This window comes from Odocoileus virginianus, chromosome 8 (assembly GCF_023699985.2).
Source record: "Odocoileus virginianus isolate 20LAN1187 ecotype Illinois chromosome 8, Ovbor_1.2, whole genome shotgun sequence".
Classification (NCBI taxonomy): Eukaryota; Metazoa; Chordata; class Mammalia; order Artiodactyla; family Cervidae; genus Odocoileus; species Odocoileus virginianus.
Window position 1 is genome coordinate 28,459,922 of NC_069681.1, and position 26,975 is coordinate 28,486,896.

The 26,975-nt window shown below is 44.9% G+C and overlaps 1 protein-coding gene across 2 annotated transcripts in view; it reads left to right on the forward strand.

Annotated features, from left to right (window-relative positions):
• EFNB2 (ephrin B2) overlaps positions 1–26,975 on the forward strand; it is a 49,191-nt gene that overhangs the window by 11,157 nt on the left and 11,059 nt on the right. For both annotated transcript variants that reach the window (XM_020889070.2, XM_070471427.1), the window contains exon 2: positions 13,908–14,191. In XM_020889070.2, the coding sequence (XP_020744729.1) occupies positions 13,908–14,191 (284 nt within the window). The remainder of the gene's footprint in view (positions 1–13,907; positions 14,192–26,975) is intronic.

The following is a 26,975-nucleotide window of genomic DNA, read 5'->3' on the forward strand; positions in this document are numbered from 1 at the left end:
TGAAGACTCTAGCTCTGGACTTGGCACAGCGAACCGATACATGTCAGCTCCTGCCGTTGAAAGTGAATTGAGCATCTACTGTATGCCCGGCTGTCTGGTTCAGTTTGCCTTTTACATACAGATGCCAAGTAAATAAAAAGAAAATGTTCGTAAGGATCAGGACACGGCGCTGCACCTTCTGATGTCTCTGCTTAGCTGCCTGTGTCCCACTCCTGTCGCGCGCTTCACTGCTCCTGGAGGCACCTTTTCAGCTCCCTTCCGCTGCCACATCGGATGTGCGCTCCTCTGCTTCCTGCCCTGGTACTGTGTTGTAAATTTATACCCTGGATTCACTCAGCTTCTCCACCACGCCTGGGGAAGGGCTGGGTCCTGGGCGAACCCCCTTTATGGGCAGGACACGGGAAGCCGTTGGGTTGTTGAATGAATACTCGAAGGCAGCCGGTAGGTAGCCTTTTGACATTAACGTGCCCTGCGGTTGCTTATTTAGCAAGCTCCTCACCTGGCGGGCACAGTCTGTTTCACTGAACGACAGTTGCCTGCAGCACACGCTGGGGGCCAGTGGCTGTTCTAACTGCCCCACAGAGACTGACTCGTTCAGACTTCATAATGACCACTTGAGGAAGGAACTCTCATGACCCCCGTGACAGCGATGGGGAAAGCAAGGCAGAGCCTGGCTCATCATCTTGCCTCAAGTCATATAGCTCATAGGTGGTACAGTCTGTATTTGAACCTGAGTGTTCTGATTCCAGGATCCTTCCTCCAAATTCTCCAGCTCTCTTTCTTAGGCTGTTGCGTGGAGTGGTTAGAAATCACATAACCCAGTGAAGCGTACGTGTGCTCAAAGCAATACCCACAAGGTGGGCTGAAAGAAGGTTGGGGTATCACTCTTTGCTTGTCCATCTTGATTTATAGACTTTCCTGTGATGGACATGCGATTCTAAATGGATCCTTTAAATTTTTGATAACAAGGTTTTACCCAATGGAAGCTAGACAGTTACAAAAGTCCATCATATTAATAATGCATTTATTGAATATTACTCCTCTGACTATTAACATTTTCCTTTTAAAAATGGGAGCATTTGATTGTCTCTTTGCTGGGAGAAGACAAGGTCAGGTTTGTGTGGAGAGTTCCATGGGGTTCGATGTGCACGCGTGTCAAGCTAAGGAGATAGGATGACATCTTTTTTAGAGTCTAGTCACAATTAAATGCCATTTTATTTTGGATTTTGGGATCTGAGCCAGCTTCCATCTTGTCAGAGCTGAGAAGACTCAAATCAAGTCCAGGCCTATTTCTACTGCAAACTGGGCTTCTGGCTTCCTGCCTGTGGATTCATTCAGTGGAGCCCATCTGGCTTTTGATGTTCGGCGAGTTTGGAGCAGTTTGTTTCAGGAAGCGAGGCAGGGAGGATCTGTGGGCCTGGGATGCTCTTGACTCCCGAGGAGATCCTCCCCAACCCCGTTGCCTCCCCTCTGGGCTCAGGGTCTGCTCACCTGCAGCCCTGGTGTGGGTTGGGGGGTGGTGGTGAGGGGCTCTCACGCCCCCAGCCCTCACTCCTGCCCGAGTTCGGGGCCTCCTCTTATCACCATGGTCCAGTTCCCCTCCTGGGGTTCAGTAGCAGCCTGGGTAACTCAGGGTGCTGGACTCCCCTTGTGTTTGTTTTACGGTCCGGCTCATCCCAGGCTGCTGGTGGCAACCGAGTAGGAAATATACTGTCCCCAAAGCTACGGCGGTGCACCACCCACATTTTTTCCCCTAATGTACACACCTGGGGGGTGATCTGCAAGGGAATTAGTCACCCAGGCTGGTATTCCTCCTTTCTGAGGATCTCCCGCCCACAGCAGACCCGTCCCTGACCCTCTCTGGAGCGAGGAAGGAGGAAGCGTCCAGAAGGCAGCCGTGTAGGTGGCTGTGAAGGGCTGGCATGCAGCCTCCTAAATTGTGTTGGTAGATGATGCTTGCCTGGCAAGGGGCTTCTCTGCTCGTGGCAGGAGACCTGGAATCTCGCCTCTTTTTTAAACCTTACTTCTGAAAATGCTTTCTCCAGTTACACAGACACTCACTGAGCCCTCATTGGACGCGGGGCAAACTGGGGCGGGGTCCCCGGGGTCCAGTGCTGAACCGTCCTGGGGTCACACTCCAGCCTGGAGAGCAGGCGTCCCACCCCCGTGGCGTGTGCTTTCTTTTAAGGCTGTTTTCCCCGCCAAAGGGGAGCGGTTTCGTTCACCCATGAAACGTGGCTGGATGGTCTCTCTCAGTAGGCCCAGTTCTCTGAAGTTAGAAGAAAAGGTGTGTTGCTGGAAACGAAAGGGATGCTCAAGAGCCCTCGATGGTGGTGCCGCGCTGAGATCTCAGGCCCATCTCCTTAAGGTGCCAGCCTGCTTCTGGACGGCGTCCTGCTCTTCCTCCTGGTGGTGTTCCCCCTCAGCTGAGAACGGGGGCTCCATACTTCAGTCTGAAACAGCAGAGGCCCAGCTGGAAATGCCCTTCGAGTGGCTTTCTGTAGGAAAGCTGGTTTTTTGAGTTTTCATTCCGGGCCCTCAGCTGTGAATAGAGAGTCCCACCTTCCTTTATAGACTCTTGCTAAGAGCATAGTTTGGAACAAGACCGTACAGGTGCAAACAAATTACACTTGGGCAAGAAGCTTGCTCACACCAGCTCTCGCTGTGAGGGTTATGAAATTCCTGTTTCGATAATGGGGCCGCGTGGTCGGGCCAGCCCGACAGAGGTTGGCCTGGGTGATTCACCCCCCGCCCCCCACCAGCTGCTTTCCCAGGCACATCCCAGTATTTCCAGCCCTCCCTGTCTCACCCCCCAACCCCCAACCCTTTTGCCCCAGCTAGTTACAAAATTCATGGCATGATTTTTTTTTGGAAAGTTTTGAGGGAGGAGATGTTTGGGTCACTTCCATAAATAAAGACCTTGATTTTTTTTAGTGTGTTTTGGGCCCAGTGGTTGATTTTTGTTTTTAATTCCATGCTGGAGATTAACTAGCCTCTGTGAACCTGGGAAAGGGAAACCATGATCTCTGCCCTTCCCACTCTTAAATTCTAACTTAACTGATAAAGACATATCTAGTCCAACCTTGGCTCGTTAAAGGCCAGCCTTCTGTGAATTGGAGGGTTTTGTTATGGTGAAAATTATGGTATGGATCAAAAAATTAAATACCTACTTGTGTTATTTTCCTGAAAGAAAATTTAAAGCTTGAACATCTTCTCTTTGAGTGCTGGAGACTGAAATTCACTTTTAGCCACCAGTGTTTTGAGCGTTATATCACAAATAACAAACAAGATTAACATCAAAGGGAGTCAGTTTTCGTCCCATTGTGCAGCCTTGGAGGCTGTGAAATTTGATATTATTTTGACTTGTACGGTAATTGTAGAATGACAGAGGGAAATGGATTAAGTTGAAATGAAAGGATACACGCCGTGCACACACATATTGCCAAATGCAGGTTGAGGTCTTTGGGCCAAGAAGGGGGTCCCGAGCTGTGTCCTTGCAGATTAGGATTTTATAAATAAAACTTTGCTTCAGCCACCGAAGTTTACAGTTCTTTCAAGTGCCTGCGTAGATGAGGAGTCCGCCTCCCCTAGGAGAGTTGCAGAACTGGATCAGGCACCTGTGCTCACCGCCCGTGTGAATTTCAGTGCTTCTCATCTTTCCTTTCGTTGAAAAGATGCTGCCTGTCCTCGGTGTGAAGTTTGAGATGTACTCTCCACCCCCACCCCACCCCCCATCAGCTCTTGGATTAAGACCTCTGTAACGGTCCAAAGTGTAGAGCCAGCTTTTATGTACCTTTTCTTTTCCTTGAATAAATCAGTTTCATGTTGCAGATGATATTTGTTTCTAGAAAAGTGTGAAAGCAGGGGCACCTGTGAAAACAGACAATTGTCCCAGCACTCATACATATTGGAATCAAAAGCTGCAAATGCCAATTAAGACCTCCAGTGACTACCTTATTTCTTAGAGCTTTAAAGCCACAGAGAAGACAGTGAATGGTGCGTTTACTTGAAGTTTTAAGGTAATTACTTGTTCCTCCAAGGTGGGGTCTAGTAACCTAATTCTGTATCAGCCTGACACCCCATAGCGACACCCCACTATCTCTCTGGTTTCAGAGTAAGTGTGCAGACACTTGTTCTGATATTAGAGTGCAAAAGGGGGCAGTAAAGTGCTGTCCACAAAAACAGCACAATGGTTTCCCTGAGTATTTCTTGTGGTCGATATTGCCTAAGTCTTTCTTGGGCCCTGCTTTTATTCATTTATGACAAGCTCTTCTGTTTGGTGTGTTTGGAGTTGATCGTACTAAGCCAGAGCAGCAATCTAGCATTAAATGGAAGTAAGGCAAGCCCAAAAATCCTGCCTGTTTATGAAATGTGCCATCAAATTCACAAACTCATGAGTTTAAGTCATTTTGGGGGGTGGGATTTATGTTCCCAAGTGCACTGAGCATTGCTGGAAGGAATCTCGGGGTTCTGCGTTAATGCTGTTTTAGCTCCACCTCTGGAAAGCCCCAGGTGCATGGGGAGGTCACGGGGTCAAGGGTTTGGGCTCACCTCTAGTATTGAGTATGTTTTTTTCAGGAGGGAGCTAGGAAGGTGTGCCTTGGAGGACAAAGCAATGGCGGGCTTGTCCTCATTCAGAATTTCAGACACAGCGATTTACACACCGACTGCTCTTCTTCCTGCAGCCTCTGACATTTAATTAAAAATAAAAGCATTTTCTGGGAAAAAAATGCATGTTTTCCAAAACATGGTAAACTGAGAGTGTACTTGATGCAGAACTCTGGCTTGTGAATGAGCCTATTCTGTGGTATGATTTGGGGTGTGCCAACGGCTAGGGTAATAAAAACCTGTTCCTAAAGCTGGGACTCAAGCGTGCCTGAAATGTTAGCCAACTCCCAGATCTGTGCAGTTGAATGATTAAGCAGAAACTGTATCCTGTAGTTTTCATCTGTTTGAATAAACTACTTGTATGTGACTACATATGGCTTTTGTAGACTCAAGAACTGCTTCGTTAAATAGACCGCAGTTCTGGAGAATGATAATTTTATTTAGTTGCGTTCTCAGGAAATGCATCCCCCAAAAGTGTAAAAGTCTACAGGCCTTGAAAATCTTGTTTTAAACTGGAGTCATGAAAGACTGCTCCAGAATGTAGTAGTTTGTTCTTGAAACTGGACCTTGACCCATAATGTTCTAATCAGATTACAAAAGCATTTGATGTTTATCGCAGAGAATTCTGAAAAAACACAGAAAGCTGCAGTCACCCCAAGTCCAGCATCCAGTAGCTCAGAGCAGCCTCAGATAGAGGCCGTCCGTGTCTGTGTTCTGTCTGGTCCGCAGAATGAGCAGAGCAGCACGCTCTGTGTGTGTGTGTATTTTCAACTGAACTTAGCCATTTACTTACATAATCATACACTCTAATGATGTAATGTTTTTCAAATCTTTTTATTTTGTGTTGGGGTATACCCTCATTAACTATTAACACCGTTGTGATAGCGTCAGGGGAACAGTGAAGGGACTGAGCCATACCTACATTAAACACATGTATCCACCCTCCCCAAACTCCCCTCCCATCCAGGCCGCCCATGACATTGAGCAGAGTTCTCTGTGCCCTACAGGAGGTCCTTGCTGGCTGTCCAGTTTGAATATGGCAGTGTGCACATGTGCCTCTAATGATGTAATTTTGAAACGAAAGGAAAAATAAAATCAGTCATACACACGGGCTTCCCAGGTGGCTCAGGAGGTGAAGAATCTACCCGCACTGCAGGAGACCTGGGTTGGATCCCTGGGCTGGCCAAGTCCCCTGGAGGAGGATGTGGCAACCCACTCCAGTATTCTTGGCCTGGAGAATCCCCTGGACAGAGGAGCCTGGTGGGCCACAGTCCCTGGGGCCGTGAAGAGTCGGACACGACCGAGTGACCCACAGACACAGATGGCAGGGTGAGGTCTGTTCACTCAGACGCGGAAGCTTTTGCTTTTGCTCGGCGTTTTGTTTCAGAGGGAGAAGAGTGTCACCTGCCGGTCCCTTCCCCCCAGTTTGCCCATTGGCAGGGCTTGCGTGGGTTCTGATACATGAGTAACTTGCTCCTGCTCTCAGTCGGAAGATACCTGCCACAAGTAGGCGGAAATATTAGATACCCAGATAGATGCTGAAATCCTCTGTGTGCCACCGCACTCAGAGAGGACCCCGGGTCGGAGCCGACGCACTTCAGAGCAAGAAGCTCAGTGGTCATGCCCGTCTGGAGGGCGTTTGCCCGACCCGGTTATTCGTTTGGACCCAGGAGCTGGTCGTTCCTGCCTACATCCTTTCATTCCCATCGCTTCTGCTCTGGGTCGGCGGGATGTTTTTGCGTTTGGCAGCAGCGTATCAGTTTGCCCTTATTACTGTGGTAGCTCGATGTGTTCTCCGGTCATCTACCTCGACGTGCTGCTGCCTTCAGGAGAGCAAGGGCTCCTTATTTCAAGTCTTCTCAGACTCTTTGAAGGTCAGGGGGGCCGCGGTGACTCGGCTGTCCTAGGTTCAGCCTAGTTTTGGCACCTCGAGGAAAAGTGTGAGAAACCCTTGCATGTTTGTCCCGAGGAGCATATGTTACGACGGGGGCATGAACGGAGGAGCGGGAAGGAGAGAGAAGAGAAGCGAGGGAAACGGAGTGTCCGTGAGGGGCTGGGGAGCGTCGCTGCAGCCCCGTAACCAGCCAGCCCTGAGCATCTCAGCTCCTCGGTCCCGTGGACCTCGCTGTTCCCTCGGGCCTGGTTTGGAAGTCAGGCAGGCAACCATTGCCCCATCTGATGTACCCTGTGAAACCTGGGAATGCGATTGCAGGCTGGAGAGCGTGACGTGAGATACTCTGATCTGTAGTGACCCCTAAACGCCTAAGTGGCAGGTTTAGGCTTTTAATGCATTATGCTAGGTTTTTTAAACAAGCATGGGATCCTAGTGTGGATTAAAACATTAAGGAAATTTGTGTCACCAGGGAACTGTATTCAATATCCTACGACACACCTCATGGAAAAAATATGAAAAAGAGTGTATTGTGTATGAATCACTGAATCCCTGTGCTGCATAGCAGGAATTGTTGTTGTTTAGATGTCTGTCTGACTCTTCGCGACCCCATGGGTTGTAGCCCGTCATGGGATTTCCCAGGCAAGAATACTGGAGTCAGTTGCCATTTCCTTCTTCAGGGGAGTCTTCCCAACACAGGGATCGAACACGTGTTTCCTACACTGCAAGTGGATTCTTTACGCCTGAGCCACCTGGGAAGGAACGCACAGCAGAAATCAACACACCTAATCAGCTCTACCCCCATAAAATAAAGTTTTAAAAAATGCTGTGTCCCATGATGGTTGCATTATTTTAAAAGTTTCCACAGTGATGAATATGGAGTTGGAGTATGTAATTGAGATTATTAGAGATCTAATTTAGATTATTAAACATTAAAGTCTAATTTAGGTTATTAGATTGATTCAGAGTATTCCCTGTGGAAGTGTTAGAGTCTAGTTTGGTGAATAACTTTTGAAAACTTGGATTCAGGTTGATAGGTAATCAGAAGATAGAAACAGATCCTAGTAGCAAAGCATTTCATATCAGGGACTTTCTGGGTGGTCCAGTGGTTGGGACTGTGCTTCCACAGCAGTGGGGACAGGTTCGATCCCTGGTTAGGGAACTAGGATCCCACAGGTTGTGCGGTGCGACCAAAATAATCATACTAATAATAAATTTCAGGCAGGGAAACTTCAGAAACCCTACTCAGAGTTTCCATTTTGTCTCACATTATAGTGTCCCTGTGTTTGGCTCAGAGCCATCTTATCTTATTGTCTTGCTTGGGAGTGATTCATTGGGAAAAACTGAAAAACCATAGGAGTTCCCTGTTTCTGCTCGGTTCACCCCACTCCTGTGCCTTCCCACGGAAGCCCTCCAGGGAGAGACCCACAACCACAGCTCCGACACTCCCGGCAGCCGTCCCGACCGTGAGCTCCCCTGATGGGGCTGGGCCGCCCCCTCCCAGGAGGGCAGCAGGGTGACTCGCTCTGACTTTGAGCCCTGGGCCCGAAGGGGATCTGACCCACTGTGTTTGCTCTGCTATATAGGACGCGAGACCGTGTGAGCCGCCTTTGTTCTTTGTTTTCAATCAAAAGCCAGCAGATATTATTGACCAAGACCTCTAACCACTTTTTTTTCTTTTTCTTTTTGGATGTGGTTGAACGACAACAACCTCAGCTCTGTGGTATGGGTTACGAATGTGGGGATTTTCCCCTGGGCTTCTTTGGATACAGAAATAGATGTGATCTCAGCACACAGAAGGAAACCTGCACTTAATATTCACTAGGCAAGGTCACTAGACTTCCCTGGCAGTTCAGTGCTAATGAAATCTGCTGACCAGAGCAGGAGATGAGGGTTCGATCCCTGAGTAGGGAAGATTCCCAGGGCAGGAAGCTCCCCAGAGCACACAAAGGCAGCCCAGTCCAGTATTCCTCTCTGGGAAGTCCCATGGACAGAGGAGCTTGGCAGGCTGCAGTCCATGGGGTCATGAAAGAGTCAGACACAACTTAGCAACTTAACAACAAGAGGCAGAGTCAGTGTAGTAATTTTAAATTAGCCAGTTGTCCCCACCCTAATTATTCTTTAAAAAAAAAAATTCCCAAGTCAACAATAAGACAAGTGTCTTACTATTACCAAATGTTCAGGGCACAGATGTGCTGTGCAGTCTGACTTGTTAACATGTCTGAGCAATCCTGAGGTGATAAAATGCAAATATAAGTGACCTGGCTTCAAAAATAGAACTCTGTGGTTACTTCCTTGGCTTTAACCTATGGGACAGACACATTGCTTTCCATTCAGAAATGATAGTATCAGGACATCCACCCCGTTTTCTTTCCACATACATCCTGCGATTCTCCTGAACTGTCCAGATCGCTCTGTAACACCACACTGGAAACAAAAGTTCCACCTCTGGCCCGTTTTCGCCTCCGACCCTGGTCTCTGACGCCTGGGTAAAGGCGTGCACGTGGATTGACGTTCTTTGTCTTGATTCGCCTTTAACTGCGTGGCTTTTCTATGAAAAGCTCAATTGAGAGAAAGCTGCGTTTCCCCAAACCTGATTTTCGCTTTAATGCCATGTAGCCGGAGCTGAGAAGTGTGCAGGGCGGGGGCTTTTCCTGTTGCGTCTCATGTGTGGCACGAGGCGCATGTCTGGTCTGCGTGTCAGGTCCGGGTGCGGGGACCGAATGGAGACCGTGGTGGAGGGTGCTTTGATCCGTGTTCACTTACCAAAGAGTCAGTGCCCAGAAGCCGCCTCGCTTCTGGGAGTGGCGCACCGCTTTGCGTTGTAACCAGGAAAGGATTGCAGAAAACCACCGATATTCATGACTGGGGAACAGGAGTCCAGAGCGCCATCTGCAGTGCCCCTGACTGTCCAGAAACTCATCCTGCCGGGGTGGTTCTGCTCCGTTCTCAGCACCACCACCCTCCCGCCCATCTCCCCAGCCCCATCCCAACTCCTGTTCATCCTTCCTTCAGAGTCCCTTCCGTTCCTGCGATCTGCAGCTAGTTCATGGCACTAGATTTGACTTAAATTGATTGTGTGTGTCTTAGCTGCCGCTGGTTCTTTAAGCATCTACCAAATGTCAGCACTTGGACGTTCTGTGTTGAGTCAGCCATGCCTGGGACCTGCTGCCCTCGGGAAGCCAGATTGTAAAGTCCTGACATCCGGGTCCTACTTTCCTGTAGCATCTCTCCTAGCATCTCTCAGGGAGATGCGGGTGCCTCGGTTGTTACCCTCACTTGATTCCACTTGCTCCATGTTGCCTTAGAGACAGTGAAGGTGCATGGATAGACCCAAAGGGTATCCTGCCTGCTTAGTAAGTAAGACAGAGACAGATACTGTTTGTGATCCCTTACATGTGGAATCTAAAAAACAAAGCAAACTAGTGATTATAACTAAAAAGAAAAGTTCACAGATTCAGAGAACAAACCAGTAGTTATTAATTGAGGGGGGTGGGCAGAGGAAGGTGGGAGGAGCAGAGAATTAAGAGCTACAAACTACTATGTATAAAATAAATAAGCTACAAGGTATATTGTACAACACAGGGAATATAATCAATATTTCTTAATAATTGTAAATGGAATAGAACCATAAACATTTTGAATCACAATGTAGTGCACCTGAAAGGAATATAATGTTATAAATCAACTATATCTCAATTAAAAGAAAACACAACAATAACCGTGAAGTCTCCTGGGAGACAAAGGAATTTCTGGGCTCAATAAACTTAGTGGTAACATGTGCAGGAAATTCTGCCCGAGTCATTTGTCTACTGAGAAACCATAATCTCATCAATTAAAGAAACAAGTGTGCTAATTGCCAGTATATCTATTAACATATACCAGTATAGGTTTAAAAAAATCAACCTCTAAAGTGCTCAAGTGTCGGGTCCTGTTGTATGCATTTAAAGAAGGAATAATTTTTTTTAGGAACCCTTGAAACCACTTTTCAGAGTGAAGGAGCAAATCCTTGCCTGACTTTTTGCCACAGTGTCCTCTGAAAAGTGAACTGATGCTTTTGCAAGCATTAGGAATAGTGGGTTTTATCAGGATTTACTTTTTATGAGTGCATCCAATACACTTATTGCAATTGAGATTCCTCCCTTTCAAAAAGCATCCCCTGGGTTAACTCCTCCCCAGACATGGCTCTCCTGTCATTGACCATTTAAGCTTTTTGTGTGATCAGTACTTTCTTCCCAGGCGGTGCTACTGATAAACAAGAGATGAGGGGTTGATCTCTGGGTCAGGAAGATCCCCTGGAGAAGGGAAAGGCAACCCACTCCAGTATTCTTTCCCAGAGAATCCCATGGACAGAGGAGCCTGGCAGGCTACATGGGATTGCAGAGAGTCGGACACGACTGAAGTGACTTAGCACATATAATCAGGACCTTCTGAGAACCTGGTCTTAAACACAGAGATCCTTGTAGCTAAACCCGTTCATGTTCTTGACTTCGCCCTATCAGCTCAGCAGAAACTGGAACTTGGATTTGGTGAGTGAAGAGAGAGTCACGTGGAGGTGCTCACGGGGGCGGAGAGGGAACCAACAGCGAGCCTTCGGTTACGCAGGAAAAAATCATCTTCGTGAGGGGGACAGGATCTGGGTAGCATCTTGAATGAAGAAGAGCTTGGTGAGCCAAACCTGAGACGTAGGCGTGATGTGGCAGAGCTCGGAGATGTGCAGAGATGATACACAGCTTTCGGGTGGAGCTGGGCCTGATGTCTTAAAGGAACTGAGTGGATGGACAAGAGGATGGGTCCGTCTGTCTCAGGACCCTGAGGTCCAGAGCCTGGTGGTCCAGGGTGAAGGTTGCTCAGCGTGGAGGTCAGAGCAGAAAGGAGGCAGGTCCGGGCATCCAGGCTACAGATTTCACTCCAGCTCACGCAGGTGCTCGCTGTGCCGACTGCTCCCGGAACAGGTTTAGGGGAGAAGGTGTTTGGAGCGGGGTGGGAAACCCCAGGCAGGAGTCTGCCCTTGGTGCTCAGATGCAGTGAAGATTTCCCAAGAAGGTCCAGGAATAAGACATGAGAAAAATGATGTGTCAGGAAGGTGAGCAGCGTTAATACTCAGTGTATCTCATCTTTATGGACCAGCAGGCTCCTTGCCCCCACTTCCCAACCACAGCAGAATCACTTAGTAAAGACTAAACAAGCCTCAAACATTCAGATTCTGTCCTTCAGTCTGTCCACCAGAAACCAGAGTCAGGTTTTAGCCACAGGAAAGATGGAGACCCCTGACTCTCAGGGTGGAAAGAGAGCCCTGGAGGCCCGCAGTCCCCTGGAGTCCAGTTTTCCAAGCAGCTCTCCAGAAAACTGCAGGAATGGCCCAGAATTTCCCCGAGAGGCTCCTACACAGTGGTGATCTACATTTGTCAGCAGTTCTAGAGAATTCTTCAAGGGTGCACAACATGGTTGTCTGAAATTTGTCATTCATTTTGAGTTCTGCTTCAAGGAAAGATTTTTGTCATCCACTTTCATTTTTAACTTTAAAAAAGTATCATATATCCCTGCTTTAGGAATTTCAGTTAAGACAAAATAAGAAAGGGGCCACCCTCTCTTGGGGATTGTAAAAAGGCACATTCCCAGGGAAGAGTGACAGACCATTGTGTGCAACTTGCTTTCTTTTTTTCCTCCTGGTTTTTCATATAAATCTGCAATCTAGTTTTTGTTATGTTCTGTGATGCTTTATAATCAACCTCATGCACATTTTAGAAAAATTCATACCACTCATTAGCACACATCATCAGCTGTTCCTTCAGTATCGATTTGAAATTGGGGACGCCCCATCCCTCCTGCTTTCTCCCTCCCTCTCTTCTGCTTCTTTCTCAGTGAATTATGACCCATTCATGGTCATGGCTGATGGCCTTCCCTGGTTCAGTAAACGTTGGATCAGACATGATGCTTTGTTCCCAGGCTTTAATACTTGGATGAGCCTGCAGGCTTGGTTTCCTCGGAAGGAACGAGATGGGTTTCCTAAGTGTGTTTTTAACGTTAGCACTTGTAGAAGGATGTTCACTGAGAAGCTCTTGTTTCAGGTTCTCAGAGGAGCTCCCCGATAGGAAAGATCTTCCGGCAGCAGGGCTGGGAAGAAAGAACGGGGAGGAGGGAGGTTGTTAGCGGTAAGCATTGTGGGGATCGTGCATCAGGAGTTTGGATTCTGAAGATCTGCTTCTAAGAATTAATTGAAGCAACTGTATCTCAAGGGAGGGGGAAAATGGTTTGTGGGGCCAGGACAGTAGATGCTGTCCTCCTGAGCCGGGGACTTTTCATCTTGCAGCTGAATCAATACTCCAACTAATTATTTCTGGTTAACTTTTTATGGGTTTGTAAGACGTTTCTTTTGTTCAGGGTAATAAAGGAGCCATTGTTTGATCAGTGACTGACTAATTATGATAAGTAATTTGAAACATTCTTGATGAAACTTGTCTGTTAATTAGCATCAACAGCAAATGGAAACTAACAGGACAGCAAAGTCTTCGGGCATCCACCACTCCATGGAATTGAGGCGGTCTTTCTGTGGCATGCCCAATAAACGGAGGCTGCCAATGGTTAAAAAATAACAAACAGGTGGGAAGGTCTGACTCACCATCAAGGAAAAGTCACTGTGGAGTTACACAAAGGAGCCCTGAAATGTTACAGTGAGGGGGTGGGGAAGGAGTGTCAGCAGGGTGACTTGATCCTACTGGGTAAAGAGAGGAATGGGGTTTCTTTCTTTTTTCCTTTAAAGCTTAGTTCCTAAATACATGCATCCCGTATTGATCTGAATTCAGATTGTTGTTCAGTCACTCAGTGGTGTCCCATGCTTTGTGCATACCACACTCCCCTGTCCTTCACTGTCTCCCAGAGTTTGCTCACACTCACGTCCATCGAGTCGGTGATGCCATCCAGCCATCTCATCCTCTGTCACCCCCTTCTCCTGCCTGCCCTCAGTCTGTCCCAGCATCAGGGTCTTTACCAATGAGTCTGCTCTCCGTCCACATAGGTGGCCAAAGTATTGGAGCTTCAGCTTCAGTCCTTCCAGTGATATCCAGGGTTGATTTCCTTTAGGATGGACTGGCTGGATCTCCTTGCAGTCTGCGGGACTCTCAAGAGCCTTCTCCAGCACCGCAGTTTGAAAGCATCAGTTCTTCGGCATTCAGCCTTCTTTATGGTCCAGCCCTCACATCTGGACATGACGACTGGAAAAGCTATAGCTTTGACTAGACAGACTTTTGTTGGCAAAGTGAACTCAGATACTGTTGATCAATAAAAGTGTGGAACTATGAAATTGCAGTTTGGAATTCTTGATGTTGTCTGACTATATTGTCATTATCATTAACACGGTTAATTTTTTTAAATAAACTCAATGGTACCTTTTCTTTTATGCTTTTAGATTTCTACCTGGACAAGGACTGGTACTATACCCACAGATAGGAGACAAATTGGATATTATTTGCCCCAAGGTGGACTCTAAAACTGTTGGCCAGTATGAATATTATAAAGTTTATATGGTGGACAAAGACCAAGCAGACAGATGCACTATTAAGAAGGAAAATACCCCTCTTCTCAACTGTGCCAGACCAGATCAAGATGTAAAGTTCACTATCAAGTTCCAAGAATTCAGCCCTAACCTCTGGGGTCTAGAATTTCAGAAGAACAGAGATTATTACATTATATGTAAGTATAATTCTATTCATTTATTTTATAGAAATTAGGGTAAGCTAAATAGGTTTGTATCCATTTTTGTTTCCTGAAAATTATTACTGTGGCAAATAATTTGGTGGGAATCTTTGCTGAAAATTGTCCATTTTCTTTTTTAAAGAAGCCTTAATTGAATGAAGGACCCTGTACTAGTAATACCATTAATATAAATACCTAAAGAGAAAGAGCCTCCTAGAGTTTTTGTAGCATTGAAATAAGTGGATATATTTGAATATACTCAGCATCTCTACTGACAACCATTTTTAAGAAACATTGGTGAGATTTTGATAGGTGAATCTTGTGTGATGACTTTTATCTTTATCCATCCATCCATCCATCCATCCATCCATCCATTCATTTAGTATTTACTCTGTGCCAGAAACTGCATCAGTGCTAGGGGTTCAGCAGTGAGCAAGATGGTAAAATGGTACCCATTCCGCATGGAGTGTGTAGGTCAAAGGATGGGCGTTCCAGGCAACCACTGTCATACATGGGCAGGCTAAAACCAGATTTGGAAGAAAAAGAATAAAGTTAGGTTTGTTCGATGAATTTCTTTTTTTTTCTCCCCATATAATTAATTTGACACATCCGTGTACCTTGTGGGTTCTGTCTGAGTTCCTGTTCACTCCTGAGGCTGTGCAATCCAGTGAGGCAGGCTGTGCCTAGTAGGTACAGGAGTTAGGGTTGTTTCGGGCCCAGGGTATGTCAGAGCCCGGTCTGGGTGCACCTAGGACAGCTGTTCACATCAGGCAAGCAACGCAGTCGTTTTTCTCGGTTTCTTGGGGAGTCTCCACTCACTCGTCAGGAGGGGCCCCAGTTTGTCGGGGGTGCTGAGCCGCTGTCTACTGGGAGATGGGCTCTGGGTGATCAGACTGAAACTCTCTTGGCTGCTCTTGAGAAATTGCAAAATCAACAATTCACTGACTACTTATTAAGTACTCAATAATGTATTGTTTTCTGTTTTTTATTACAGTCATTAGTAACTAAAACAAAGATATGGTCATAACCGTCTAATCCTTGTCCTTTGGTGTGAACCTGAAATGCCACAGCGACTGAAAGCCTATTTTTAAACCATGGTAATGCACAGAGAGTGGCTTAGTGAGAATAAGCAACAAAGAAAAAGGGAAAGTGGTGAATTACAGATTTAAAAGCACAGTGATCATACAATGAAAGTAAAAGTGTTTTTGAGGGATGGGACAAGCAGATGGGTATGAAATAAGAGGGAAATCTTTGAAAATATAAAATAGTCATTAGGTAAAATAAATGGAAATCTTAAGCTTTTGGAAGTCCAACAGTGTCTTCAAAAAAAAAAAAAAAGCTTTTTAAAGTAAGACATCATTGTTGTTGTTTAGTCACTAAGTCATGTCTGACTCTTTTGCGACCCCATGAACTTTAGCTCTCCAGGCTCCTCTGGCCGTGGAATTTCCCAGGCAGGAATGTTGGAGTGGGTTGCCGCTTCTTTCTCGCAGGGATCTTCCTGACCCAGGAGGGATGGAACCTGGTCTCCCGTATTGCAGGTGGATTCTTTACCTCTGACCCACCAGGGAAGCCCGGCAATGTGTATTACATGAGTTTAACTCCAAATCTTAGCATCCAGCTAGTAGGCACCTTCATAACTAAGAGTGTTAGTCCAGTCAGCGTCATTGCTGTATCCTGGTTTCTGTCCGTGGGTAGAAAGAAGAGAAGTGACACTTTGGAGCAGTTGTTCAGAACCCCAGAGAAGAACAGTCCAAGTTGCCAGTGGACTGAATTGGAATTGGTGTTGGGTCATTCCCTAGGTGAACTGATGCCAGGAGCCCTGACACCTGGGTTCTAGTCCTGCTGCCTAAACTTAATGAGGAAGTTACTTTATTTCTTTGAATTTTGATGTCTTCTGTAGGAAACGGCTTTTATTGTTATTATTGTTCTTATTCTGGCTAACGGTAGAAGCCTCCAGTTCCACACCATTTGTGGTTGGATGGATACATCTGGTCTAGCATCTCTTGTCAGAGTGGCTCTTCTCCAATTGAATGGACAGGATCCACTGTAAACTCTTTAAAGACATGGATTTGTAGTATTAACAGGTTTATAATACAGGCATCACACTTTTTTTAAGTTTTAGAAGTCAATATTAACTTTTAATTGGGAGTGTATTTTTAAACCTACCAAGTATCCGCTGACTTCCCCTAGGAAAGGACATGACACAATGATGCTCATCCTAATTAGTTTTTCTCCTAGACGAGTATTTGCTTTGACATGGGGCAAAATGATATATACGGGTTTTCCTCATGTTGGGAACTGACTTTTTCAGGTGACCTGGGTCAGTCATTAACCTTGGGTTTAATTTGCATAATAAAGTCTCCTAATCTTTAATCTTCCAAAGGTGAGGATATTGCAGCCATTGGGTCTGTTTTTCATTACATTCTGATTCTTAATTGCCTCAAAGATAAGCATTTATAAGCTACATGGTTTTTTTTTCTTAGTATGTCTTTACATTTTTTAAAAAAGTTTATAAAATAACTATCTGTTCTGAAGTGACCCATTGTCAAAAAGGAAGCTTAGTCTCAGAAAAACACTCCAGTGAATACTAGGCAAGCATTCCTAACTGTGTCCTCAGCCTTATTTGTGTCAAATTGATGCTTGGTTTCCAGTTTCTTTTTAGAAGTGATAACCCAGAGGGATTTGCTTGCTTCCAAATATCAAATCGGGCGTCATTGTCACTGATTTCTTTTAAATTGTTTAATAGCTCACTTGCATTATCTCTGGGTCTTCCCTGGTGGACGGTAAAGAATCTGCCTGCAGTACAGAAAACTGGGATTCAGTCCCTGGGTTGGGAGTCACATCCCACCCCAGTACTCTTGCCTGGGAAATCCCACGGACAGAGGAGCCTGGTGGGCTATAGTCCGTGGGGTCGCAAAGAGCTGGACACGACTGAAAGGCTAACACTTTCACTTTGTATTCTCTCTGCCTTCCACGGCAGAGATTCAGCTTTTGTGGGCTTGTTAACCAGGATATCTCTAGATCTGAGCATGGTATGCGCTGCGTGGTTGGTGCTTAACAGTCATTTATTTCTGTATTTGTTTTTATCTTTTATCAATAGTTATTCATGAAAAGAGAAGAATAAATAAACAAATGGCTGAACAATTTGAAAAGTTAAAAAAAAGGGGGGGAATTAATAATTCAGAGCTGAATGAATCAGCAGTTTTGGTGTGGAGGCCATTTGCAGTATTAACCCTCACGAAGGTCCCTTGGGTTGGTCAGCCAGCCACAGCGTAAAATCTTGCAAAATACCTGCAAAGAGGTTTTCATCACACTACCAGACACCTGTGAGTCAGAGACGGTGACAATGAATGCCCTTGTGTGGATAATTTTTAAGTGAACCCTGTCCACAGCTCAGCTGTTAGGAAGAACGCCGCCCGCCCAGGGCACCTCCCAACTTACCCTTGTGTGGTTGGTACGTTCTTTCACCACAAATCCATAGCCAAGATGTGGATTTGTGGAACAGTTTAAAAGACATCATTTCTAACGATTGCTTGATTGATTAAGCGCTGTTCTGTAACTCCACCCTGCTGTGTTCACAGTGGTCCTTCCAAAAGCCACCCCTCGGGAAAGTCTTCCTTGAGAAACGCTGAGTGAATTTGAGTGAGTCACCATTTCATAGGCTCATCATGGGTTTCATTCTCCAAAGCAATTTTTTTTTTAATGTTATCAGAGCATATAAAATTGGAAAGCTCCTCAGTCAGCTTTGCTATTTTTTAGGCATAAACTTCACTTCTGAGCAAAATTGCTAAATAAATTAAAGTGTTTGCACACAAATATAAGGAAACACCATTCTTAAAGAAGCAAAACAGAACAGCAGATTCCATTCCTGTATTTTTGTGGAGTGTTTTCCTTTTTCCTGTTTGTTTTTCTGTTTTGTTTTTGGTTTCCCTATTTCTGGGAGTCAGTGTAGCAAATAGCAGTAAATATACTGAATAGAGACTTCCCTGGTGGTCCAGTGGTTAGATTTCTTGCTGCCAGTGGAGGGGGCACAGGTTCGATCCCTGGTTGGGGAACTAAGATCCTATATGCTAAGTGGTGTGGCCAAAAGATTAAATATATATATACATAAGTGAAAAATAAAATATGCTGAATGTACCATAAGCCCTTTCCCTAACAAAATCATTATGGGAGGTTTCAGATGTCCTTCTACACATAGATTTATTTTAGAATATATGTGTGGTCTCTGCAGTTGATTATGGGCTTTAGTTGATGACTTATTTACATGATAAAGGTGGCAAACGCTGTATTTCCATCACGGAGCATCATCAAGTTCTAAAATATGACAGTATGAGCCCTGTCACTTATCTAACTTTGGGGAAGGGATTTATGTTTGATACCTGGCGTAGAATTGCCTTGCATATAAACTCAAGAATTAAACACATTTTTATTTTTCACCTACAACTGCTGGCTTCATAGGCTGGCATGCTGCAGTCCATGGGGTCGCAGAGTTGGACACAACTGAGCGACTGAACTGAACCGATTAACTTCATCATAGAATGCTCATCGACTCTGTGACCCCGTGGACTGTAGCCCACCAGGCTCCTCTGTCCATGGGATTCTCCAGGCAAGGATATGGGAGTGGGTTGCCATTTCCTTCTCCTGGGGGGGTCCTCCCGATCCAGGGATTGAACCTGCATCTCCTGCATTGGCAGGTGGATTCTTTACCACTGAGCCTCCTGGGAAAACCCAGTTGGGAGCTTGGAGTCAGGCACAGCTGGGTTCTCGAGTGCCCTTCAACAAGGAACTGAACCAGTCCCTGCCTCAGGCCCCTGTCTGTCAGCTGGGGACGATGTGCCTTTAAGTGGGGTGTTGTATGTGAACTGCTTACTGCCAGGTCGGCCCCCAAGTAAGCACAGCTGGGGGTCTCTTTGCGGAGAGGCAGGGGGTGGAGGGATGTGAGAGGCAGGAGATTAAAGGCAAGCCTGTGCGCTGGAGCTGGCAGGCGGGAGGATGTGCTCCAAAAGTGTCATTTATTTGAAAAACCGTCCACAAAATGAAACTCCGGAGACTTTACAAGCTTCAGTAATGCTGCGTAACTTAATTATAAGACCTTCCCTCTTTTTTGTCTTCTTGGAGTGTTATAAAAGTTCTTTTGTCCATGGGCTTTCCTTACCGAGAAACATGCATTTATGGATTTTTTTGTCCGAGGCATTGCCCAAGCTTGTTAGCAGATCCTCTGTAAGACCAGAAAGAGACAGACTGGGCGGAGTCTTCTACACGTATAATCATCTCCCACTTAGCATCTCACCAGCCTTGCCAGGTCCATTTCTCTGTTCCCTGTTACACAAAGGAGATGTTGTGTTTTTATTGATCATTTCCACAGCATCCCCACGTGGTATACATGTTCTTCTAGAGCAAACGTAGGCGTCACGGTTGGCTTGTCACTGAGATGAACTGAGACCGTATTTCCTTTCACTGGTCTGACCATGAGAAGCATCGTTTCTGTTATTTTCAGCGTAACATAAAATCCTTTTATGATCGTATTGGAGGCTCTCTAGTGGAGTCCACCAGTAAGGCTCCTTGTTCAATTTAATATGAATAAAGCTTAAATTCTTTATAATTTCAGGAATAAAATCTCAACTTCTGCTTCATTGGAGTTTGTGCTGGGAAATGCCTGGCCTGCAGGTCTGATGGAGTCATTTCCACTGGGGTGTTTATCCCGAATCTCTTGGGGTTTAGGAGGATTAGGCTGTTGTAGGCTGAGACTCTGTTCAAGTTCAATGGCGTCACCTAGGTGGTAGTGACAGCTTATCTTATTTAAAGCTAGGCAGAGATTGTCTTGTGAGCACCATTACTTTTTCCCAAAATAGCCTATGAATGGACAAGATGACTCTGGTCCTTAAAGCAATGGGGAGAAACTAAAAGCCTCTCATGTAAAATAAGAGTACATGAGCAGTGAAGGCAATTCCTTGGAAAAAAAGAATTATTTAGGAATTGCTCCGAATAAAACTGCCTTTACTGTTTCATAAAATACATCTTAACTTCCCTAGCACCTGTATTTATAGCTTTTGCAAAGTTTACTTAGACTTGTAAATAATTGAACAGTCCTGGAGACTTTGTGGAAGCATGAGAACGCGTTTCTTTCTTAATAGCCTTTAAATATTTATCATGAAAATCAAAATTTAAAGCAAAATAAAGTACTTCAAGAAATAGCCAAGAGGCATTAGACAGACATGAAAAGATTACTTGGCAAGAACTTATTTATATCATTCTTAAGAGTCCCGGGTTTGTTCCTAACAGACTGAAATCTCAGGCTCTGGGTGTTTGATCACTTGCAAGAAGGTGTTATGGCCTCACGTACTCTCTGTCACTGTGCAGTCTCAAAACACAGGTGACAGAGGAATTTTTATCGCCGTGAGAAAACAGAAACTTGGGACGTGTGAGAAGTTTAGTCCAGTTCACACGATAGTGTGAGGGGCAAAACTGAGACCAGACTTTTCAGACCCTTAGACCAGCATCATCAGATTATGACAGAGCTCCTTGGGGTGGCCAGGCACATACATGTGTGCAGATGGAGAGGAAAGACAGTCTCCAGCCAGAGCATAGTACATCCTGGGACACACAAGACTCAGACATAGTGACAGCAGAGACAGCATGTATACATACCAAGCGCATGCCTAGTGAGCAGGCGTGGATCCCCAGACACCCAAGCATGGATCCTCACCGTGGATACCCAGAGACCTGTTGGACCAGAGGTGCTGGCCTCTGTTGTGCAAATGTGTAACTGCCCTCTGGCTTCCTGGGGGCTCAGACGGTAAAGAATCTGCCTGCAATGCAGGAGACCCAGGTTCCATCCCTGGGTTGGAAAGATCCCTTGGAGAAGGGAATGGCAAACCACTCCAGTGTTTTTGCCTGGAGAATCCCCATGGACAGAGGAGCCTGGCGGGCTACAGTCCATGAGGGTGCAAAGAGTCAGACACAACTGAGTGACCAAGCATGATCACAACGATGGCTGACTTCAATCATATGCCCCGAAATTGACCTATGAAAATTCTGTAGATCAGTAGGGAAGGAGAAAGGGCCATTGGCTAACAGTGGTTGTAGTGGCAATGTGTCAGATCATCCGAATTTTCGTTTTTCTTTTTAGAGCTACTATCAGTCAATTCCATTTCTCTAGTAAGATGGAGCTTTGTGTTTTATCAAGTACAGTTGACCCTTGAACAGCACAGGTTGAACTCGTTGGATCCATTTACATGCAGATTTTTTCAGTAGTAAATATTCCAGCACCGTAGGATCTACCGTTGGTTGAATTCGAGTATATGGAAGAACCACGGGTACAGAGGGCCCACCGTAAACTAGACTTGGATTCCTGACTGCTTGGGGGTTAGGGCCTCTAACCCTCATGTTGTTCAAGGGTCCAGTGTACTTTGCCTGTCAGTGAGAAGTTGATGAAATTGTAAAATTAAAAATAATAAAAAAAACTCTCAAGTGTACAAAAGAGGTAATGAGACTTCAGATTTCCTTAGACAAGTATAAGGGTACAAGTTTGTGTGGATGGATGGATGGACGGGTGGAGGAGGGATGGATGGATGGATAGAAGCATAGATGCAATGGTGAGTGGATGGATGGATGGAGAGAGGGATGGATGGAGCAAGGAGTGGCTGGATGGATGCAGGGAGGGATGGATGGATGGATGGATAGATGGATGGATGGAGAGGGGAGGGATGGATGGATGGATGGAGGGAGGGATGGATGGGGGAGGGGTGGATGAATGGAAGGAGGGAGGGAGGGAGGCATGGATGGATGGAGGGAGGGAGACATGGATGGGTGGATGGGTGGATGGATGAATGGGCAGGCAGAACCTCTGGCAGGAGCACAGGTTGATCACTTCACAGAGGGGCCAGGCTGTGTGTCCTTAAAGACTGTCCCGCTTTGCAAATGGCTTTTTGCCTTGGTGGAGTAACCCAGTTTCATCGTTCCTGATGTTAAACCAGGAGCTGAAGGTGTTCTTTTATTGACGCAAACATGTGGAAAATGGCTGTGGCTTCTTGGCGTCTAGGACGTGTCCCCGGAATGGAATTAGGTTCATGTGTAGGGCAGATTTAGGCAGGGCACTTTATCGGGGTTCCTGCTGGTCTCTAGGCAGTCAAAGCAAATAATATCATGTCCGTCTGAGCTATTTTGCATTTTCTCATCTGCAGTGTTATGCTCTAAACTGTCAGCAAGCATTAATTCAGGCACTGGTGAAGCCCTACCACCCAGAGATGAACTCTGCCTCAGATGGAAGTTTTCCACTTCAATGCCACGGTCTCCCAATTACTGGGTCATTAATATCATTGCCTGTGATTAGAGACGAGCAGGAGGCTTGTGGGCTGTGCCCGCCCCACCATCAACTTTTTACTCTGACCCTTCACTATCTAGAGGTTTCCGCATCTCCACAAAGATATTTTAATGATGAAGACCGTTAAACACTCAAGAGTGGGCTAGAAATCGTGTGCTGGAAATAATTCACCCAAACACACGCTTCTTCATGGCCAAAATATTTTTATTAGATATTATCACTCTCTCTTGACTGGGAAGTCTCATTTTTATTAAAAAAAAAAAAATCAGAATGCCAAAGCTAATATAGACAATAGGGCATTATGTTTTATTTATCTTTAGAACTCTGACCTCATTCTTTTCTTAATCTGAGTTTGGTCATTCTATTGAAGTGATCATCTGGCCCCCTAATTTTTGTTTTTGAACCAGAGCCATGGCAATGAAAGTCTGCAATCCTAACTAACCACTAGGCCACCAGGGAGTTGGCACCCTATTTTTAAAATGTGATTCCTCTTTTGAAGTAGAATTTGGCCCATATTAAGGTTGACTCTCACGTGTAGAAGGTGATTGTTCTTTTACCTTTAACGATCACATTCTCTCAATTATGAATCTTTGTGACACTCTCTTAAAGCACACTTGATGCAAAGCTTTTTCTTTTTTTTTTTTAAAATCTTGTTGAAATTTTTGTTTTGCCTAATGAGAGATCCTACCTGCATAAATCATTATCACTTGTAGCAATAAAATTTTAGACTCTGAAAGGAATGTTTTCCCACAACAGAATTTATGAAAAATCAAGACATCAAGGTGTGTTGCAAGCCATATTTTGAGGAAAATAAAGTAAGCCACTCATAAAGGACCCCCATGTGTTTAAGCCTGCCTCTTGTAAAAAGAGGGGGCCCGTGATTTATTTCCGGGACTGTTTGATCTTTCTCAGCGAAATGTCAGAGCAGCCGTTGAGCCTGGGAGACACTTCTGTCATCGACACACACCTGCGATGTGTGCCCACACGCACACACACATTCTCTGCTGCTCCTTTTCCCGTGTTTTTCCACTCTGGTCTTACGTGTAGTCAGGGGCTGCTCAGGGCTCTCTCATCAGAGGTGACTGTGGCTTTTAGCATCTTCATCCACTGTCCCTACCTTGAACTTCGTATATACTTCCTCATGGCGAAGGGGTTTTATGAGTAAGCTGTGATGAAATTTCTTATGCTCTGAGGGTCATATTTATTATTTTCAATTATTAATGTTCTCTCAATTGGCTGAATTCTCTCAATGTCCAAGTCTCGTCTGACATAGGAGATAGAACATATGTTGGCACCTTTGGACTCAGTTCTATGTAGTATCTTTGTATTGTCCCTCTTTCCCCAGGGAGTAGTATGTGGAAGTGTAATAAGTCATACAATTTTTTAGTGAACGCACAAACAGAAGCAGTTCACTAAACTGTTTCAAAGTTGTTACATTTTTCAAAACTCATTACTGAGTTGTCAGTAGAATATCCTATCACTGTTCATGGTGAACATTTAAAATTGAGGAAATAAAATTATACCATTCTATTCAAGAGCATTCATTTATACTGGATACTGATATCTTTGTTGCTACATGCATGCTAAGTCACTTCAGTCGTGTCCAACTCTTGGAGACCCCATGGACTATAGCCTGCCGGGCTCCTCTGTCCATGGGATTTCCCAGGCAAGAGCACTGGAGTGGGTTGCCATTTCCTTCTCCAAGGAATCTTCCTGACCCAGAGATCAAACCGACGTCTCATGTCTCCTGCATTGCCAGGAGGTTCTTTATCACTAGTGCTGCCTGCGAAGTAGATATCTTTACTCGTATTTTAATATGGTAGGAGGGGCTAAAGTGTGACTCTCGTTTTTAATTCATTTTTCCAAATCATTCTGTCTAATGGAGAAACTAACTGAATGTGTTGTATAGAAGTTACTGGGGCTAAGCCCGTTATTACCTCCAAATGCCTGATTTACTGCTTTAAAATGTCAAAACACACCCAGAATGATGTGGGGTTAAGTTCAAGTGACTCTTCCCATTGTTACTGGAACCATGTTTTCTTGGGTGAAAAACGCACACATCCTGTATCTTCCTTTGTATTTTTCTTTCTTCAAATCGAGACTTTTAGAAGTATCTATAAAACTTTCACTCTAAGATCAGGCATTCTGGGAAGAAATGCCATATGATTTGAATTAATGCTGAACTTTTTTTGATACTGCACCAAGCAAAAATAGTGAGGACCTTGGGAAACCACGCAGTGTATTCACCATTTCTTTAACTATAAAACCACAGAGGAAAGCATATAAAAAAGAAGTTAGAAGTGATTTTTCTTTCATCTTCCTTTTGACACATCATACAGATATTTTTGTTTCAAAAGTTTTTATTAAAAAAAAGTTTTTATTAATTAAAGCAAAGGGCAAGTCCCTTTTGGCATTTAGTGATTATCATTTCCATGGTTAAAATTTTTCTTCGAAGTTGGCATGTTAAAGGATAACCATGATACTCAGAGCATTAAACTACCTTGAGTTCTAGAAATTGAATCCCTATCTCTTTAATATATATTTTGAATATGCATCCTATGTTTTGAATTTGAATTCATGTCAGGGTGCGAAGTAGGTAGATCTTAGCTCCCTGGGTTGTATGTTCATATTAAGTAGTTAAATTTTTCTCAGCCTTCTGGTTTTCAACTTACATAGCTCAGTTCTTTTTTACTTTTCTTTTAGAAACTCAAAATTTTGCTCACTCTGCTGGAAGAAAACAGTAACCCAGTCTATGTGTCACATGCATTTCAGTGTCACCACTTTACTTTTCAAGTTTCTCACTTGGTTTTGCTTCCTTTAGTTCCTCAGTTTCCCAGGTAATTGGCTTCCAAGTTCTTCCAGTTCTTGAGTTGAGTTTCGGGAGACCGTGTGTAGAAGGGCTGCCCGAAGAAGCCAAAATTAGCACAGCCAGCATCAGATGACAGGGTGGACACGAGTAGTGCCAAGAAGATGATGTTGGTAGAGGATTCTCATAAAATGCTCGTTGTTTCATAACCAAATAAGAGCAAATTATGTCATGTGCAGTTTTATATGGACACAAAGTTTTTATTCTTTCTAGAAAACTGAACTCGCTCATTTCCTGACCCTGTATGCTTATTATCTGTCTCTCTTTTGTGGGTCTCTCCGATGAGAAAAGGATTTGCTTTAGGGATGTCCATCAACGCCCCCCCCAACTCCATCCCAGCCCCATCCTAGTAATCCACATTTTAAAATGGTCTAGGGACTTCCCTGGCAGCCCAGTGGCTAAGACTCTGTGCTTCCAACGCAGGGGCGAAGGTTTGAGCCCTGGTCAAGGAACTAAGATCCCACCAACCAAGGAAACAAATAAATTAAATAGTATGAAATACTCTGCATAGGCTATCTCGATGTTTCCTTCTTTCCTTCATACCCTAAAAATGATGGATCGCTTCGTCGGGAGGGGCCCACTCTGCAGAATTTCTTGGCGCGGGCCTCAGTGCATGGGACGGACCCATGTATGCGTCGGCACGCAGCCAGCAGTTAATGCCCCGTCCAGTTACCGAGGTGGAAGACTGAAATAAAAACAGCCGAGATCCAGGACTCCAGCTCACCCTCCCCCGGGTGCGGAGCCGTAACCACCCAGTGAAGACACATTAAAATGCGATAGGACTTCCTCTCCGTGGGCACAGCCTAAAAACACCGCCAGAAACGCAGTCTGCCTTGCCCACTGGGTCTCCTCTGTTACTCAGATCACCAGCACGCTGCCTACCTGTAGGGAGGGAGAAACCGCAGTTAAGTCCGCCTACAAATACACGGGCAGGTACAGATGTTCGCGGAGTAGTTTTCAGACCTGAAGAGAACTTTTAGGCAATATGAACTCAGGGTTTCCATCCACCACCCCCCCACCCCTGCTAAGCCATGATCTCCACCCACTTAAAATCAGGCCCTGGGGGAACAAGCTAGTGATTTCAATACACTCAACTCAGTGCAATTAGATCCCAGAAGCAAAAGCTTTTAAAAGCAGGCTATAAAATGCCCATGTATCTTTATGAACCCTCCTTTCTAACTAGATATACTCTTCTGATAATTTTTGATTTGATAAAATCTAGTTTTTCTCTTGAGTCAAGGGGGGAAAAAAAGTCTGGGCACTAAAAGCTTAGATATAACAATGTTCTTTTTTCTCTCTCTAAATGAGTAAATGCAATTTCATCCATTTAGTACAGTCATACTATGATTGTGGCAGCATTAGATGATGCTGGTTGAGAGATGCAAAGAAAAATTAAGTAGAATGAGGTTAGCAATTTATTTTTACCTTCTCCCAGTTAAAAATTCACAATACATTCAAATCAACAATAAGAATAATTGCAAAACTGTCTCCTGAAGTAGAAGTAGATTTTACTCCCAAGAATTAGCACTTTCTTTTTTTTTTTTTTTTTAGTTTCGCTTTGAGCACTTTCTTATTGTGTTTCAAAGTTGGCC